Source organism: Amblyomma americanum, chromosome 10 (genome assembly GCF_052857255.1).
Source record: "Amblyomma americanum isolate KBUSLIRL-KWMA chromosome 10, ASM5285725v1, whole genome shotgun sequence".
NCBI lineage: Eukaryota > Metazoa > Arthropoda > Arachnida > Ixodida > Ixodidae > Amblyomma > Amblyomma americanum.
Window position 1 is genome coordinate 131,770,869 of NC_135506.1, and position 15,719 is coordinate 131,786,587.

At 46.6% G+C, this 15,719-nt stretch overlaps 1 protein-coding gene and 1 pseudogene across 1 annotated transcript in view; one reads left to right on the forward strand and one right to left on the reverse strand.

The window, feature by feature from the left end:
• The first annotated feature begins 2,795 nt into the window (after window positions 1-2,795).
• The window catches only part of LOC144108717 (uncharacterized), a 30,864-nt gene continuing 17,940 nt past the window's right edge, over window positions 2,796-15,719 (forward strand). Inside the window, exon 1 of the mRNA XM_077641886.1 lies at window positions 2,796-2,945. Within this exon, the coding sequence (XP_077498012.1) occupies window positions 2,797-2,945 (149 nt within the window). The 5' untranslated portion in view covers window position 2,796. The remainder of the gene's footprint in view (window positions 2,946-15,719) is intronic.
• Window positions 5,392-7,474, reverse strand: LOC144107317 (uncharacterized; annotated as a pseudogene).

The window sequence follows — 15,719 nt, forward strand, 5'->3', positions numbered from 1 at the left end:
AACACCGTTTTTCGGCTGCGCTCTCTCGCCCACAACTGCTTGGGAATCACTATGATGATTTCCTTAATGTCTCGGATTCTGAGCTCTCCCAGGTGATAAATCGGTTACCTTCTGCAGCTCCTGGTCCTGACCGTGTCACCTCTGCGATGATTAAAATACTGTTCGACGAATCCCCCAATGCTATATTGGAGCTGGTAAATTACTCTATTAGAACCCCATGGATCCCGGATGTATGGCGTGTTTCCAAAATTATCCCGGTGCTTAAAAAGCCAGGCGAAGGGTTGGTCTTAGACAACATTCGACCAATTTCATTGACATCGAATCTGGTGAAATTGGTTGAACGCGTGCTGTATGGACGAATCATGCCCATTATTACTGAAAAGGGACTACTTAACCCCTGTCAGATTGGTTTCAAGCCTGGGTGCTCTATATGGTGTGCGCATACTGACCTCGAAAGCCGTGTCCGACTAGCGCGCCGGCGTCGACAGTATGCTGCGCTGGTAACTCTAGACATCTCGAAAGCATATGACAGTGTCGAACATGGGCCTCTGATGTACAGACTACGTGCTCTGGGCTTGCCAAGTTATTTTGTGGAATGGGTGTCAGCTTTCCTGGCTGACAGAGAATTTTATTGTTGTCAACGCGGAGTCTCTACAAGGAAATTTCATCAATCTAGAGGTGTGCCTCAAGGTGCAGTTCTCTCCCCTGTTCTGTTCAACCTCTTACTCAGTTCGATTCCGACTTCCCCTGACGTGACTACGTACGTGTATGCAGACGATATAGCTTTCTTTGCTGCTGCGAGTGATTTACATTCTGTGTATATGGTTTTACAGTCATATTTAAATTCCCTTGACCGATGGTTATCTGAATTACACTTAAGTCTTAATGTAAACAAGTGCGCTTTGTTACCTTTTCCGGTTACTCAACAGGTACACATTTCATTGTCTTATCGTCATCATGTCATTCCTCAGGTATGTTCCCTAAAGTATCTCGGGGTAACTTATGACTCCTCTCTCTCTTGGCGGTCACATATAGATCAGGTTGCTGCGAAAGGGATTCGGGCGGTAGGCCTTCTGCGAAGGATGAGTAGCCCTCGCTGCGGTATGCGCAGACATGCTCTTCTGTTGATTTACAAAATGTATATCCGGCCAATCTTGGAATTCGGTTGCGTTTTGTTTTCTGGAGCAGCTGCATACAAACTGCGCCCACTTCTGCTCTTAGAGCGAGAAGCTCTGCGCCTGTGTTTGGGTCTCCCTAAATACGTGGCAAACAATGTTTTGTATCTGGAAGCGCGGGTACCGTCTCTTACTGCAAGGTTTCGCCTTTTGACAGTACAAACGTTTTTAAAGTTTTTCGACTCGGAGCAGCATGCATCCGAGTTGATCTTCCTAGGGCAGCGAGCGGAGTTCTTGGGTGTCGGATGGTCTCGCCTTCAAACTCCCCAAATCTGTTTCGTTGAATCTTTGCTGGGCCCACTCAACGTGCGAATACCTGAAATTGTTCCGGTGCGGTCCATCCCTGCAAATGTGTCTATCATCTACGATGACATTTATCCACGTAATGCAAAATTACTGCCTTTCTTATGGTTAAATGGTATGTTGCAGGATTATTTGTCGACCTTCAGCTCACATGTTGCAATTGCGACTGATGGCTCGGTGTGTGCAGAAAAGGCAGGTGTAGGTATTTACTCCCAGTCCCTTGACTGGTCCTTTTCTCTCTGCCTCCAAGATTTCACTCCTATCTATCTGGCGGAGTTTCTAGCAGTGGTTCTCGCTCTGCGCAAGGTACCAATTTCTTTATCAGCAGTAATAATAATTACGGACTCGTTATCTTTATGCACTTCCCTCTCGGCGTCCACTGAATCGCAGCTCTTTCGGATTCTAAAATTCCTGATCCCTCCACACATCACATCAATTCGATTTCTTTGGGTTCCTGGGCACAGGGGTCTTCTATTAAATGAATCAGCTGATGCTTTAGCGAAGGCAGCCCTGAGTGGACCGATTGTTGACCCGCTTCCAAAAACTGCTTACATCACGGCGGCACGCTTTCGACGGTACACTGTAATGAACGAATTGGGCGCATCAGCGCTTACTTCCTTGGACGAATTCCAGCACCTACTGTTTCCATGGAGAAGCTCAGTCTGGCGATCGCGCAATCTTGAAGTTTCCTTCACGAGGCTTCGTTGCCGAGTGCCGCAACTAAACTTTTACCTATACAGGCCTGGTCTGGCGATCTCCCCATTGTGTCCGTATTGTGCGGAGCCGGAAACATTAGAGCACTTTCTTCTTTTTTGCCGTCGCTACTCATCGATTAGAAGGCGACTATTAGAAGTTCCAATACAGAATCTCAGTTTGCGCCTGTCTTCTGCGGTAGTTCTGTCTCTTGGCGCTTCTATGCTTGGCCATGCCATACCAATTGAAATGTTTGCTCTGCCGTTCAAAATTATTTACTAAAATCAAAACGTCTACCTTCATGAGCTTTCGTCCTGCCCATCCCATTATCAGCTTCTGTATTTCGGTTTTTACAACCTCTTATAGTAATCCCTACCACTTCTTTGCCTAAATTTTAGTTTGTATGACCCCCCCTAACCTCCTGCAACCACCTCGGCTACAAAAACTGTGCGATCCAAATTTTGGTAGGTCATCCCATGCTTGCCACATGCAACTGGTCATTTAAATAGTCACCGCCTGGTTATGGCCAATCCCCCTTGAGGGTATGTGCCATTGTGTGAGGATAACAACAACAACGACTCGTGCACCGCCTCGAGGAGGAAGAAGACAAACCAGTCAGGTCAAGATGGAGCTCACCGACAAGAGCGGCCCTGCGGAGACTTCTACCACAGCTGCCGCAGAGTCCACCGCCACCGGGAAGCGCGCCAAGAAGCGCAAGTCGCGAGACGCCAAGCACCGCCTCCTTTCCAATGATGCCAGCGAAGTGGCCGCAAAGTGAGCCGCCACTTTTCACAGCACAGCTAGCGCTTCACTAGAATCCGCGCATCTTGCTTGGAGGATAATTAAGCTGTTATCCGGCGGCGCTTTCTGAGCACAGGGCCAGGAGAATCTGGAAGCGTAGTAGTTTTCTTTGACTACCTTCTTCATTTAACCGAATGACGTATCCAAGAGGCCGAGGGGTGTGGGATGGTGTCGGAGATACAACCAGGTTTAGCGGCCAGTGACCAAATGGCGTCACCAAGAGGCAGAAGAGAGCGCCGAGGTGAAATGGAGTCGGTCGGGAGGGAAGTCGTAGCGGCAAGTGAGAGGGAGCGATTGTGTGACTTCTCGCGTCAGGTAGGCAGCAATGGCAGTGTTCATTTCATGCCGGGAAGAATTGTTGCGTGGTTTCCCGCTGTAGTAAGTGAAAATTCTTGAAAATGTCACGAAAGAATGTCCTCACTTATGAAGAACCGGAGGAACGCCGCCACTCATGTGCGCAGAAAGCACGCCGATGCTAGTCTTGCTGCTACGCGCGTTAGATTTCAGTGATAAACGGAATTCAGAGTGATAAAGAAGCTATTCACTTGATAGTTAGGTCGTGTATATTCTGCATGCATTTTTAAAGTTCTCAAATATACATTAGGTCCGAGCAGCGTGCAGACAAAGCACATAGACGAGAGACAGGGCAATGCGATTCGCCTTGGAATCTATCTAGGTTCTTAAGGGTTGCGGATCAAGCTAGTTTGTCGTGTACTATCACGATAAAAATAGGTACGAACATGAGAGAACTTGGCTTTCTGCATAATTAGCGCAGCCTAGCGTCAGCCCGCTAGTCCTAGGATCCGTGCCAATTATACCTTGGCTGTCCATAGGCGAATCGGTGCCGCCGTGGCACTAGTTCCGGCTAGCGCTGTCGCACCTCATATGTGTTCCGAGTGTCCCACTGGCGAGCGCAAGGTATAGCAGGTATTGTGCTTTGGAAAACACACCACGCTTACACACCTGACTTTCATGCATTCGGAAAAGAAGCATCAAGTTCGAGCCAGATCGTAGCTGGCTCGTAGGTCTGCGTCGAAAAAATAAAAACTTCTTATAAAATAGGATAGATGATCGCAAGGAATACAGCACATACATGTTCTTCTTGCCTACGTTATTAGAGCCGAGCTAACGGCTGCAGACTGTTCTGAACAAAAAAAAATTAGAGGGGACACTTAAGCTCTGCCTTAAAGGTATATGACGCGATTGCTTAATAGATTAAGTCCCATATATGCAGAATTCGCTATTCTCTACTTTACATTCGTAGATCCCTGGGAGCCCTCATACCACTCCTGGCCCAGTGTCGCAGCGGTTAAGCAATGCGCCACTGCCCTGGAATGGCAGGTGCTGTCACCGGTGGGCCTTGAACGACTCAGGTTGCTCTTTCCGTGGCCTCCGCGATCAGCTCCGGCGGCGCGCCATTGCTCCGGCCATTCCATTCGCACGGAGAGAGCGTAATCGGAGAAAGCGGTGTGACTGCTCCTCTCGCCGCACCGTGGCGCGCGCAACCCAAGGCTCGCTTTCCCTGATGCGGACGGGCGCTGAGGACGAAAACGCAGTTTTCGCAGTCTGTGTGCGACGCGCACTAGAAAATTATCGCACAGCACAAGTAGCTGACTGGTGAAATTAGGCAATTGCTTTTTTAAATTATGACGCAGACTTAGGACCGGGGTGAGGCAGATCGTCATGAGAACGTTCGTTTCACAACACGCAGGCAATTTTCTTTATTTCTGTAGCCGTGCATGGTTCAAAACACGGAACATTTTACAGCTGAGCGGAGAGGATTATTTGAATTCTGCAGTTATTTTACATATTAGTTTAGAACCTGAAATTACTTTTGATATATAGAGATCAAGGAGTTTTGTTAGTTTTCCTCTAGAAATGGTACAAATGTGATTTGTACTTACATGCGTGTAATATATTTAGCTTTCAACGCTTGCAGATGCCACTGAATGCATTGTCCCACTCAAATGTTAGGCTTCCTTTTTGTGGATGGCTTTTTTGTGACGTGTTCAAATGTATCATATTATACCCCAATCCTGCTGCAGCCTCGAAAGAGGCTAGCAGTATCCCCAAATAAATATAAGCCTGCAATGCATAAGGTTTTTTTACGTTGTGTATGGTTGGAACTGAGGCGAATTTGAGGCGAATTCGTGTGCGGCAAGGAAAAAAGGGGGTTTAAAGCGCCGAATATACAGCTTGGCAGGAGGACAGATAAAACCATTTGAGGATAAATGAAATTTTATTTACAAAGACAAAATCGGAGCCATATTGTTCGGCATCCGTTTTTGCATTGTGTTTATTTTAAACACTGAACACTTTCGCTTGGAGTGGCTTGCAGGCCAGCTTTTTGCGGTAAGCAGCCCTGTCTGTCACAGTGCGCCTCCGTTGGCTAAGAGTGGCCTCACGAACTTATCAAACACTACAGATTGTGGTCATCCCTTGCTGGGCAAACGAAAAGGGGGCACTGCTCTAGTCGAGGCAATAACAATTCAGCCAGCTGCTGACGCACGTTGCTCTTTTTTATTTGCAGCAGGGCAATGTCAACAGCCTTCTTAACGGTCACAAGGACCGTGACAAATTCTGACTTTAGGAATGTTAGCCCACCCCTTGATTGCAGGTCAATAAGCCCCATCAGCACGGGAGTGGGTCCATCCGACCGGTGGAGTGGAGGGCAGAAGCTGCATGTTCTCCGCTCCTCAACTGCTCTCGCCACAAACCCTGCTATATAAGCGATGCCGGAATTTGCTATGATTGATGGGGGCCGCTGCACTGAAATAGAACATACCCATATTAGTATATGGAGGTAGACATTCTGCAATGTATTCCCATTTGTGAGAGCACAAAAAAAAAACAGCTTTTGGCACTACCCTATAAAAAAGTTCCGCAGAGCAAATTTTAGACAGCATGTAGAGACAAAGCTTGTGCATAAACCAAATATGACATTTATCATGTCGCCACTCAACGTGCATTCCCTCAAAATTTTCAAATTTTGGGCATCGATACCACTCAGTTGTTTTAGCCTGGACATAACGCGAAATGATCGCTTTTTGGTGGCACTTCACATGGGTGGAGTAGGTGAACGAGTGTGCGCTCACGAGGCATCGCTTTCAGGGATGTGAAGAGCTCGTCAATGTGCATCACAAAGTCTTCAGTTCCCGTGAACCTGAAACTAAAATATGCACACTATTCATGTCAGCCAAATATATGTATTAGACAAATCGCTATTGGCTGCAAAAGAACAGCACTAGTAGTCCAGCGAGCCAGCCAAGCGTAAGCACTTGAGAAACATTTGATGCAAGATATACCTGGCTGGGGCAACTTGCGCTGTCTCGGTCGAATCATGCGTGGTTGCCTGTGCTGTTGCTTCAGCCGGAACATCAAGTTCGGAGGACGTCACATTCAGGGAGGTACCATGCATACTGCAATACATATAAAACAGTTACCACCACTACTAAGCAGCAGCCACATAAAAGCAAAAACTGCTTGTAACACATTGCCCACCGGTACAGCGGGATTTGCGTGCTCGTGTGTTCTGAACTGTAAAAAATTCCAGTCAGCAGGCAGGCTACAACACTTATAGCTGCTCGCATCGGGAAATCTTAGTTTTGCAAGGGCCTGAAATGTGATAAGCTTTCTATTTTGAAACAAGAGACAACCAGTTCACTACTATGAGTACTCGTCCCGGAGCTCAAATAACATGCACGTACCTCAAAACAGTCTGTCCGTTTTCAACGTTTGAAGCTTGGGATGGGCGCAGGCTGCCGGTCCGCAAGATCCTCTCCAGGCTAAATGTCACGGCTCTTGCATCCAGACAGTCGTTTCCGCCAGCCATTTGCCGCAAAGAACTGAAGAGGAGCTCGACGGGGTCGCTCGAGAACTTCCTTGTTAAAACATAAAAGAAGCCGCTCTCGAGAAGGTACTTAATGCATAGTACCGTAGATTTGCTTGTCAGCAAGATATATATAGCTTCGTAGGTTTCAGCACTAAAACTTTTTCCCGCTCCTTTTACAGGCATTGTAGAGAGTTTCAAGGTAGTCTGGGAACTTCTTCTCCAGCCATTGTAGGCGTTCGTCGTTAGCGCAAAAAAAGTGCATTTTGTCAGGCTTTCTCATATGCACATGTGCTGTTCGGTTGGCCATATTGTGGATGGCAAACCACTTCTGCATCATCTTCATAAACAATATTGTTGCGCCTGCGTTCCTGAACTGTTCTGCCTGAAGGTGGTAACTGGGGTATTCTTTCAATAAAGAAAGCGCCGAGATAACTTCATCTGAAAACAGCTGCACTGCTCTGCCCACATGCATCTTCCAAAATTAGTTGGCTCTATGTGCTTCTGTGTTAGGAATCGAACTGGTTTCAAAATCTCGTTTTTTTTGAAGGACATAGAGCTGCTTCACAAACTCTCCAGTTATTGGCTGACTGCCAACTGCCATTTCCCCGTCCAGAAGAAGGCTTCGCACGTTTTTTATATGACACTGGTCAAAGGACAAGAATAGGCTTCTTTCTGGATCACATGGATGACTGGCCACTGACTTGAGGGAGCCATTGCCCATGTGGCGCATCATTGTGACATTAATCTTGTGGCTATCCGTGACGATCCGGACGACGTAGAGGCCACACTTTTCAACTTCAGTGATCACTTCTTTTGTCAGCTGATACAGGAGCTTGCCACTTAATCGGTTAGTGAAGAAAAAGCCGCAAGGAATTTTGTACGACGTGAACAGGCCTGTTGGAACAAAACACGGCACCTTGTTGGCAAGCACGATGTTGTTTACATTCTCTCCTGTCCCAGCGTCTTCTCTCACAGCTTGCTGACCAAAAAGCAGTCCATTTTACGATCGTAGATGTATTTGGAGCTTATAGCCATTTCATCCACAATAATTAAGGAAAACCGCGCTTGCTCTTTCAGCTGCCCCACCTCTTGCTTCAGGCGTTCTTTCATTAATGGTGTGGTCCCACTTTCACTGTTGGATTTGCCAACATAGCGAAGTAGCGTGTTTTTTGAAGGCAATTTCAACAGTCCTCTGTTGCGTATGTAACGGTATGCCTTAGGGGACAAGTAGTACAAAACTACACATTCCCGGACAAAGTCTGGAGACCACACGGGCCGTTGCCTTGACGCATTGGCGATCTGTTCCGCTAGGCAGTCTTCTAAGCAGAACTGGGCTGTGCCGACCTTGTCCAAGCACTTTCTCAACGCCGAGTGGAGAGTGTGGTTTTCAAAACCACCGAGCTTCTTTTTTAGGCGGCTGTTTTCTCGCTGCAGTCTCCCGATAGCATCTGCTTTCCTGAACAATTGCACTCTCATTCGGTTTATATTCCTTGAATCCGACTGCTTGCGCGGAAGAAGGTCATCGGTAGTTTCCGTTGCGCAATCAAGTGCCTCACTAGACCGCTGTAATTCACCGACTGCATCTTGTGCACTTGGTTTCTCATATCCTGCACCTTTAGGACTTGCTTCTTCATCTTCTAACAAGGGTGCATGAATCAGGCTATCTTCATACACCACAGGAAACGAGCAGGCAGAAGTTGCCGAACGGCTGTGCTTTTTTCGCGACCACAGGCTGAACCAGCAGCTTCATCAGGGCCGCTCGATAAACTTGATGCCAATTCTTGGTTTGGATTAGAATTCCGCGTCAATCGCTCGAACTTACGTCTTTTTTGTGGCTGTTGTGGCTGCATGTAGCTTGGGTAACCCGCGAACACGCTCGGAACAGCATCCCGTTTCAGGCGCCGCAGCATTGTGGACCCCAAAGTATAATCCGAATCTAAAAAGTGAAGGCTGCAGCCGACGACACTGCTAGCAGACTTGTCATTTGGGACAAAATCTCTTCTTGATATGGCCTTCAGCCATGCTTGACGGCGATCATCATTCGCGGGAAATTCGTGAAAACTTATTCCAAGTTTCTTTTTTCTGTCAGAGTGGCAGAAAGGTACGCAGCAGTACATTTATCTGAAAAATACAGAAGCAGATAGGATTGTGGAGCGAAGCTCATGACAGAGAACCGATGCAGTTTTCATCACACAGCAAATAATTTAATTGCGGGATCACATTAGCTACACGAAACCACTCGCACCTACCAGGAACACATGCAACATAGCAAAACAAAGCCCAGCAAAAAGTTCTCGCTTCAAGAGCAAAAAAGGAGAGCTCAGAACTTCTGACTCTCGTGGTGGCGTATAAACAATGCACGAGCGCTTATCGTAATTAATTATGTTGTTCGAGCCACAGAGAGCTTCGCTGTAAAGTAGCTGCCCAGTACTTTAAAAATCGAGTGAAAGGCACAAAAAGCATACCTGAGTTTTGTCATACAGCGCGGCAATTTTTGCAACACACACAAAAAAACCATTCAGCACGATGATATGCAATCTGGACGAAATGTTGCGCTGTAAAAGCCTCGGTTGCCCCAGTCGGCTTTTAGACGACCACTAAAGCTGCATGCAAAAGCAATCCATAACTGTTTAGCAACGTACTTACCTCGACTTCTTTGTAGCTGCAAGAAGGAGTCGAAAGAAATTGACTTAGTATTAACTGTTCTTCTGCGTAAAAACGTGCCAACAGGGTTGATGTCGCCACTGAAATCGCAGGCAGTGCCAGCCAGGCGAGCGCCGCTTGAGCCTTGGGCTAAGGTCGCCACCTCGCGGCGTGTTACGAAGTTAGCATAATTACACTTCGCTGCGCTACGCGCCGAATGGGACGGCCTGAGCAACGGCGCGCCGCCGGAGCTGATCGCGGAGGCCACGCTCTTTCCGAGCGACTAATCATTGTTTAAAGGGACACTGAGGGGAACTCTTATCAATTTTTTTTGTTAGCAAAATCTGATAGTTCGGCATTTCATAGCTTTGTTGCCGCTTGCCCGGGGGCGAAAGATGCATTTATTTCAAAGAAATTTGGATTCGAAGTTGAAAAAGTTTTTCCCGCCGCTCTGATTCAAACTCGGGAAACTCTTATGACGTCACGCCAACTCTTATGAGGTCACAGAACGGAGTGACGGGAAACGTGACGTAAACGCAGACTCCGTGATTTCTGACGGCTAGCGGTGCGGTGCGCAACCTTCCTTTTGCCAGCCTCAGAGATTCATGATCTCCATGAAGTAAGGAAATTCCTCCAAGGAAATTCCTCTAGTCCTAGGAAGTCATCACGCTTGTACTTGCGGATTTGGCCTGTGGCGGCGATACCTGTATTTTGGTTCTTGCTAATTTCTACATTACAAGAGCTTTGTTTTCAGGAAGAGTGGCATTTTTGGGATCAGGAGCTGCTATTCTATCGATACAAGCCAAATTCAATTTCTCCTCAGTGTCCCTTTAACTGCCACCTGCCACGGTGGCCAGTTTGCTCACATTTCAGTGGTCAGGTTGTGATGACGCCGCAAGATCACGTGACCTAGGTGGCCTACCGGTCTCCTAGGACGCTTCTCTGGGGATTTCTCATGGATTTCTTGCTCACGGTGGACGACAACGCCGACGGCGATGCCGGATTTTCCCTGACACGAGCTAGAGCGAGTATCCTCTACAAGGGGGCGCAAATTTTGTGTCCTATCTAAAGAATTGTTCCAATTGTTGTTTCAAGCAAACCGGAAGACATGAACAAGCGCTACCCTCAACTTTGCCCCCTAACGGAGAGATCTGTGATCAGCAGTGGCAAGAGAAGGATTGCGGAGAAGGCCGGAAGAGTACTTCCTGCTGCAGCCGACGGAGTCTTGAAAGCACACAAAATTGAAGGTAGACTCGCGGATCTCCCTTACGGGACGCAGCCTCGGTCAATGACCGTGGATCGGTGCTTCTGTATATTGCAGCTGCCGTGTACAGCTCTTTTAACGCAACCTGGCGGGGAGGGGGGAGCCTAGGTCACGTGAACTTGTGGCGTCATCAAAACCTGTCCACCGGACTGGCGACTGGCTGACCAGCGTGGCAGTTAAATTAATAATTGTTCGCGAGAGGTTGCTAGGGAAGAGCAACCTGAAGCCCCCTGGGGCAAGTATACCATCGGTGGCAGCAAATGCCGTTGGAGGGCAGTGGCGCATCGCTTAACCGCTACGCCAGGATTGGTGCGAGTGTCCCAGGGATCTATGAACGCAGAGACCTTTTCCCCATATATCGGCGTCAACACGTTAACGCTATCCCTTCGTACCATTATATGGCCGAGCTTAATGCGGCCGAGCGGATCAAAAACAAGTTCGGGCTAAAGTCGATGTTCTAGTGGTTCCGAAGCGCTTCAACGAAGCGGGCCTTCAAAGCAGGACAGACGCAAGAAACCCTTCGCTTTCGGAAGGCCGTAAAGCCACCCGTCTACAATTCACTGATTTGTCTAAAGATTGGGCTTCCGACAGGTGATGTTCACAGAAGAAAGCACATTTGCCTCAAAGAGTCACAAGACACGGACATTGTGGCGGCAAGGTATTCACCGGTAATCCTTTGCAGTTAAGTGTTGTTGAGTTGCAATGCTCTTCATTACGATGTTGGATTGAATTCGGGCCGTTAGGGCTATGTTGCTAAAAGTATTAATAAAATTTAACGTATATAGCCCGTCAACGAATGTGACAACTAATATATATGTGAATAACGTATATATTATATACTGGTGTCCCGGCTAAATGTAAGAAATCTTTTAAAGAAGACGAAGTGTCTTAGCGGCATGAAAGCCACTGAAGGTTGTTCAGAGTCGCGTGGCCTAGTCTTCAGTATTTTTTGTTCATCAAACTTAATTAGTTAATCCTGATTAGACAACGTTTAATTATTGACTCCAGGAACAAAGTGTGGATGGAAAAGTGGTGCATCCTCTCGAAAAACTGCTAGCCGCGCTGTGTTCGTCAAGGTACTGTTTACGTAGCTTGATTTATTGGCCTTGAAGGAAAGCTGTCCCATGAGGCTCACGTCTCGGCCGCAGTGTGCACGCTTGGGCTCATCGTGGAGAGCACTTCAGAAAAAACCGCATTTTCGCCTCTAAGACATTGTCACGTGGAAAGTTTTTTTTTATTTTGCGAGTTATGGTTTAAGGCCGAGTTGTGGTTAAAGGCTGGTAAAAAAAAACTATTTTACGTAAACGGTACCTTAGTGCAAACGGTTCGGTCAGTTGCTTCTCAAAGCCTTCTACAACTTTTCTATTGACACTTTGTTCCTACCGTCAATAATTAAATAAGTTAGCTAATCAGGCTTAACTAATCATTCAAATTTTAACAACAAAAATACTACAGACTTGGTCACACGACTGTAAGCTACCCTCAAAAAGCTTGGTTAGATTTAGCTCGGGTAACTTCAGCGTGACCTGGGGCTATTTCGTGCCTTTAATGCCGAAATGCTGTTGGTTTGGCTTGGCTACCTGTCGGTTTCTGACGTTTTAAAACGGTTCGAGCTGAATGCTCAACCAATAACAAAAAGTATAGTTGCAGTGAGGCCTCAGTTTTAGTGCGGGGTGCTTACTTAGCTAAAATATACCAGAAAAAGGATTTAGGTACCGCAACGATTGTGCTCAGCGCGTTATACCGGTATGGAGTGCGTAAACGTAAGCTCAACTATTTTTTTACTTTAAGCTGCTATGCTCTCAGCTGCTTCAAGCCAGAGAGCCTCAGCGGGCGCTGCTCCATGAATGTGCAAGGAGCTACCACAGGCGGTGGCTTGTGTCCCGTACATGGCGAACAGTTTACTGCGGCAGAATGCTGTGGTGTCATCCATGCAGCATCTTGACCTGCGTTACGCTTTGAATGGACAAATCATGGATGGCCCACTAGGATGTCCAGGAAGAAAACTACTAAAAGGAATTTAACACTAGGATCAGGTACATAAACATGCAAGGCGGTAGAAAGAGAGCGAAGTGGCTAGAGATAGAACAGCAGTTGAAGGACGAAGAAGTAGTTGTATACGCGCTATGGGAGACACATCTCAGGCAACTAGAAGAACCACGTTTATCGATGGCTACGTCTGGGAAAGGTGCAACAGAACAACAACGGGGAGGAAGGGAAGTGGGGTAGGCATGCTGATACATCAAGGAACAAATTGGCAAAGAATAAAGTCAACTTGCAAAGAACATGTCTGGGTATCGGGTACAATTGCCGGTAAAAGGACAAGATTACGGGTAGTTCATTTAAAGACAGGGGACAATTGCATGCAATAAAGCAAGGATCTAGTTAAGTGTCTTAATGACGATAGAAAACAGTTTGGAGGCGGTGCCGATATTATTCTGCTGGGTGACAGTAACGGCCACATCGAGGCTCTGGATGGATACACAGATTGTAACGTGAAGTTAATACTAGACCTCTGTGAGCGACACAACCGAGTTCTTATAAATAGAGAAACTAGGTGTGAGGGACAAATGAAGTGGGAATACCTCGTAGCAGGCACACGACCATTATTGACCCCTGCTTAAAGTTTCAGGAAATCTAAAGCAAGCTCGCAATAATGGTAATAGACGAATAGGTGGAGTACAATATGGGATGTGATCCTAATCACATAGTCTTCAGTTGGGAGCCCTGATCAAAAGGAGAAAATGGAGAGAAGTCGAAAAGAGAACGCAAAATTAAACGACGAACAAAGAGCGCAAATAGCAGCCGGCATAGAGAAAGCAATAGAAAAACATGCCATGGAAAAGTGGGATTATAATCAGAACTTCTCATCAGTACAAAAATTAAATATGTAAAATGGGTAAACCGCTGGAGAGGAAACAGGAAGCCACGAAGCTGGTGGAATAAGGAAATTAAGAATGCCATCGAACTACGACGGGTGGCTTCAAGGGACACAAAGAAGCAAAGAGAGCGCAGTTAATTCCGGAGGAAATAGACAACAAATGGCAATCTTATCGACACAAGAAACAGCAAGTACAGGTTATTGTCCAGGCTAGAATAAATCATTCCTCTATTCGCTGGCTATCTGAAGTTCGCGATGCAACTAAAGAAAGGCCAAGAAAATTCCAGAACCGTATAAGCTTGCTGGCTGAAAGAAATCAAAGAAAGCGGGAACATGTTCAAGATGCCAAGGGAAAATGTTTAGAGAGAGACGACGGTGTGAGCTGCATTACATCAGTTATGCTTGAGTCATTCAGGAGCGACGATAGGGTAATCTTCCCAAATGAGGGAGCAACACAGGACAGCACAATAGAAAAGAGCTTATAACTGAGCAGTCTTAACTGGAAAAAGGCGGAAGCAAATATTCCTAAGTGCACATCCGCAAGGATACACGATTTTCCAATCAATTTGATTAATGAACTTCTCCAAATAAGCAAGGAAACGTTGTTAAATGCTTTGGATAGAGTCACAACAATTTAGAAAATTCCATAGAGCTGAAGACAGAGTAAAATAAATTTGATTTATAAAGGGAAATTCTTCCTAAAATCCTTCGAGCCGATTACGATAAAATCTGCTACATTCAGGCTGGCTATGCAGGCGGTGAAATCAAAAATGCAGTAATGGGCTGAATGTAATAATATAGTTGGAGATCTTCAGAACGGGTTCAGAAGGGGTAGGCGCTTGCTCTATAGCCCGCATTCCGCTGGCCTCCGTGAAAGCTAGCGCCGTGCGCCCGCCATTGAGCAACGCAAACCTGGACTCTCGGGCATGTCGCGGCTTTCTGCGTGAATCAGACGCGGTAAATGCCCCCATTTTTACTTTTCCTCCCTCACCCTCAATTTTGAATCCATTGCCCTCTCTTTTATCCTCGACCTCATTTTGAAAAGTTATCCGGCCCTCCGTCACTCTCATCCTCACGTCGAAAAATTTGCTGGTCCTCCCTCGCCCTCATCCTCACATCATCGGCCCTCCCCCATCCTTACCCTCACTGACAGCCATTTTAAAATTCGAGTTAATTTTTTTTTTGTAGTAGGCAACTTCTGGTAATATTACTGAGTAATATAGACAAACCCTCAAGGCACTACTGGACGAGAGGGTAGATGCTTGTATTGTTGTGCGTGTAGCACGTGTGTGTGTTCTTTGAGCTAATACGTGAGACAAAACCGACACAGTTCAAAGAAGAACCCCACAATATCACTCTGCCTTTACCTGGCACACGATGCATGCATACATCTGCCCCGCAGTTATAACATTTCATTGCTATCTATACGCAGTGCTCAAGGAGTCAGCGCGCTGTTGTGTCTGTGTACAAAAACAAATATACGCAAGAATATTTAGAAAAAAAAGCAGTACTGTTTGCCATGACAATGACAATAAGTGCTAAGCATAGAATAGACTCAGAACAAGGGAAGTTTGCAGGTAGCTTAATTAAAATTACCGGATGACATTGCGATAGCACTGGGTCTTTTGAATTTCACTGCTTCTATTCTCCCGTCCTTTCGTCCGGTTTTCTGCATGCTCGTCTGATGACGCTTCCACGCGCACGGACGAAAGGTGATGAAGACCATGCGTTCAATCTGCAGTGTGAGACTGGTAGTTTAACACGCGTGGAACGCGGGTATGTGACGAAGACGACGGCATTGTAAGTACAGCTCGAGAACGATAACTTCGCGATTCCCAACTCCCAACTGATTGTTCATCGGTGGGAAGCGTATGAACCGACCGAATTTAAACCGGAGTGGCACACTCTCTTTGTAATGTGCTCAGCCTTACCTCGCGTCTAGGGCTCTGTTGCTCTGTCTTTTTGCGACGTGTTTCGTGGCGTTTCCTAAAAGCTTTGAAAATAATTAGTCATTGTAAATAGAATATATTTTCAACGTAATAAATACCATGAATAAAAAATAGACTGTGGCGATAGTGTAGTGGTCTGAAGCAGCGGCCAGCGGAACAGATCTTTTAGCGCCGCCGC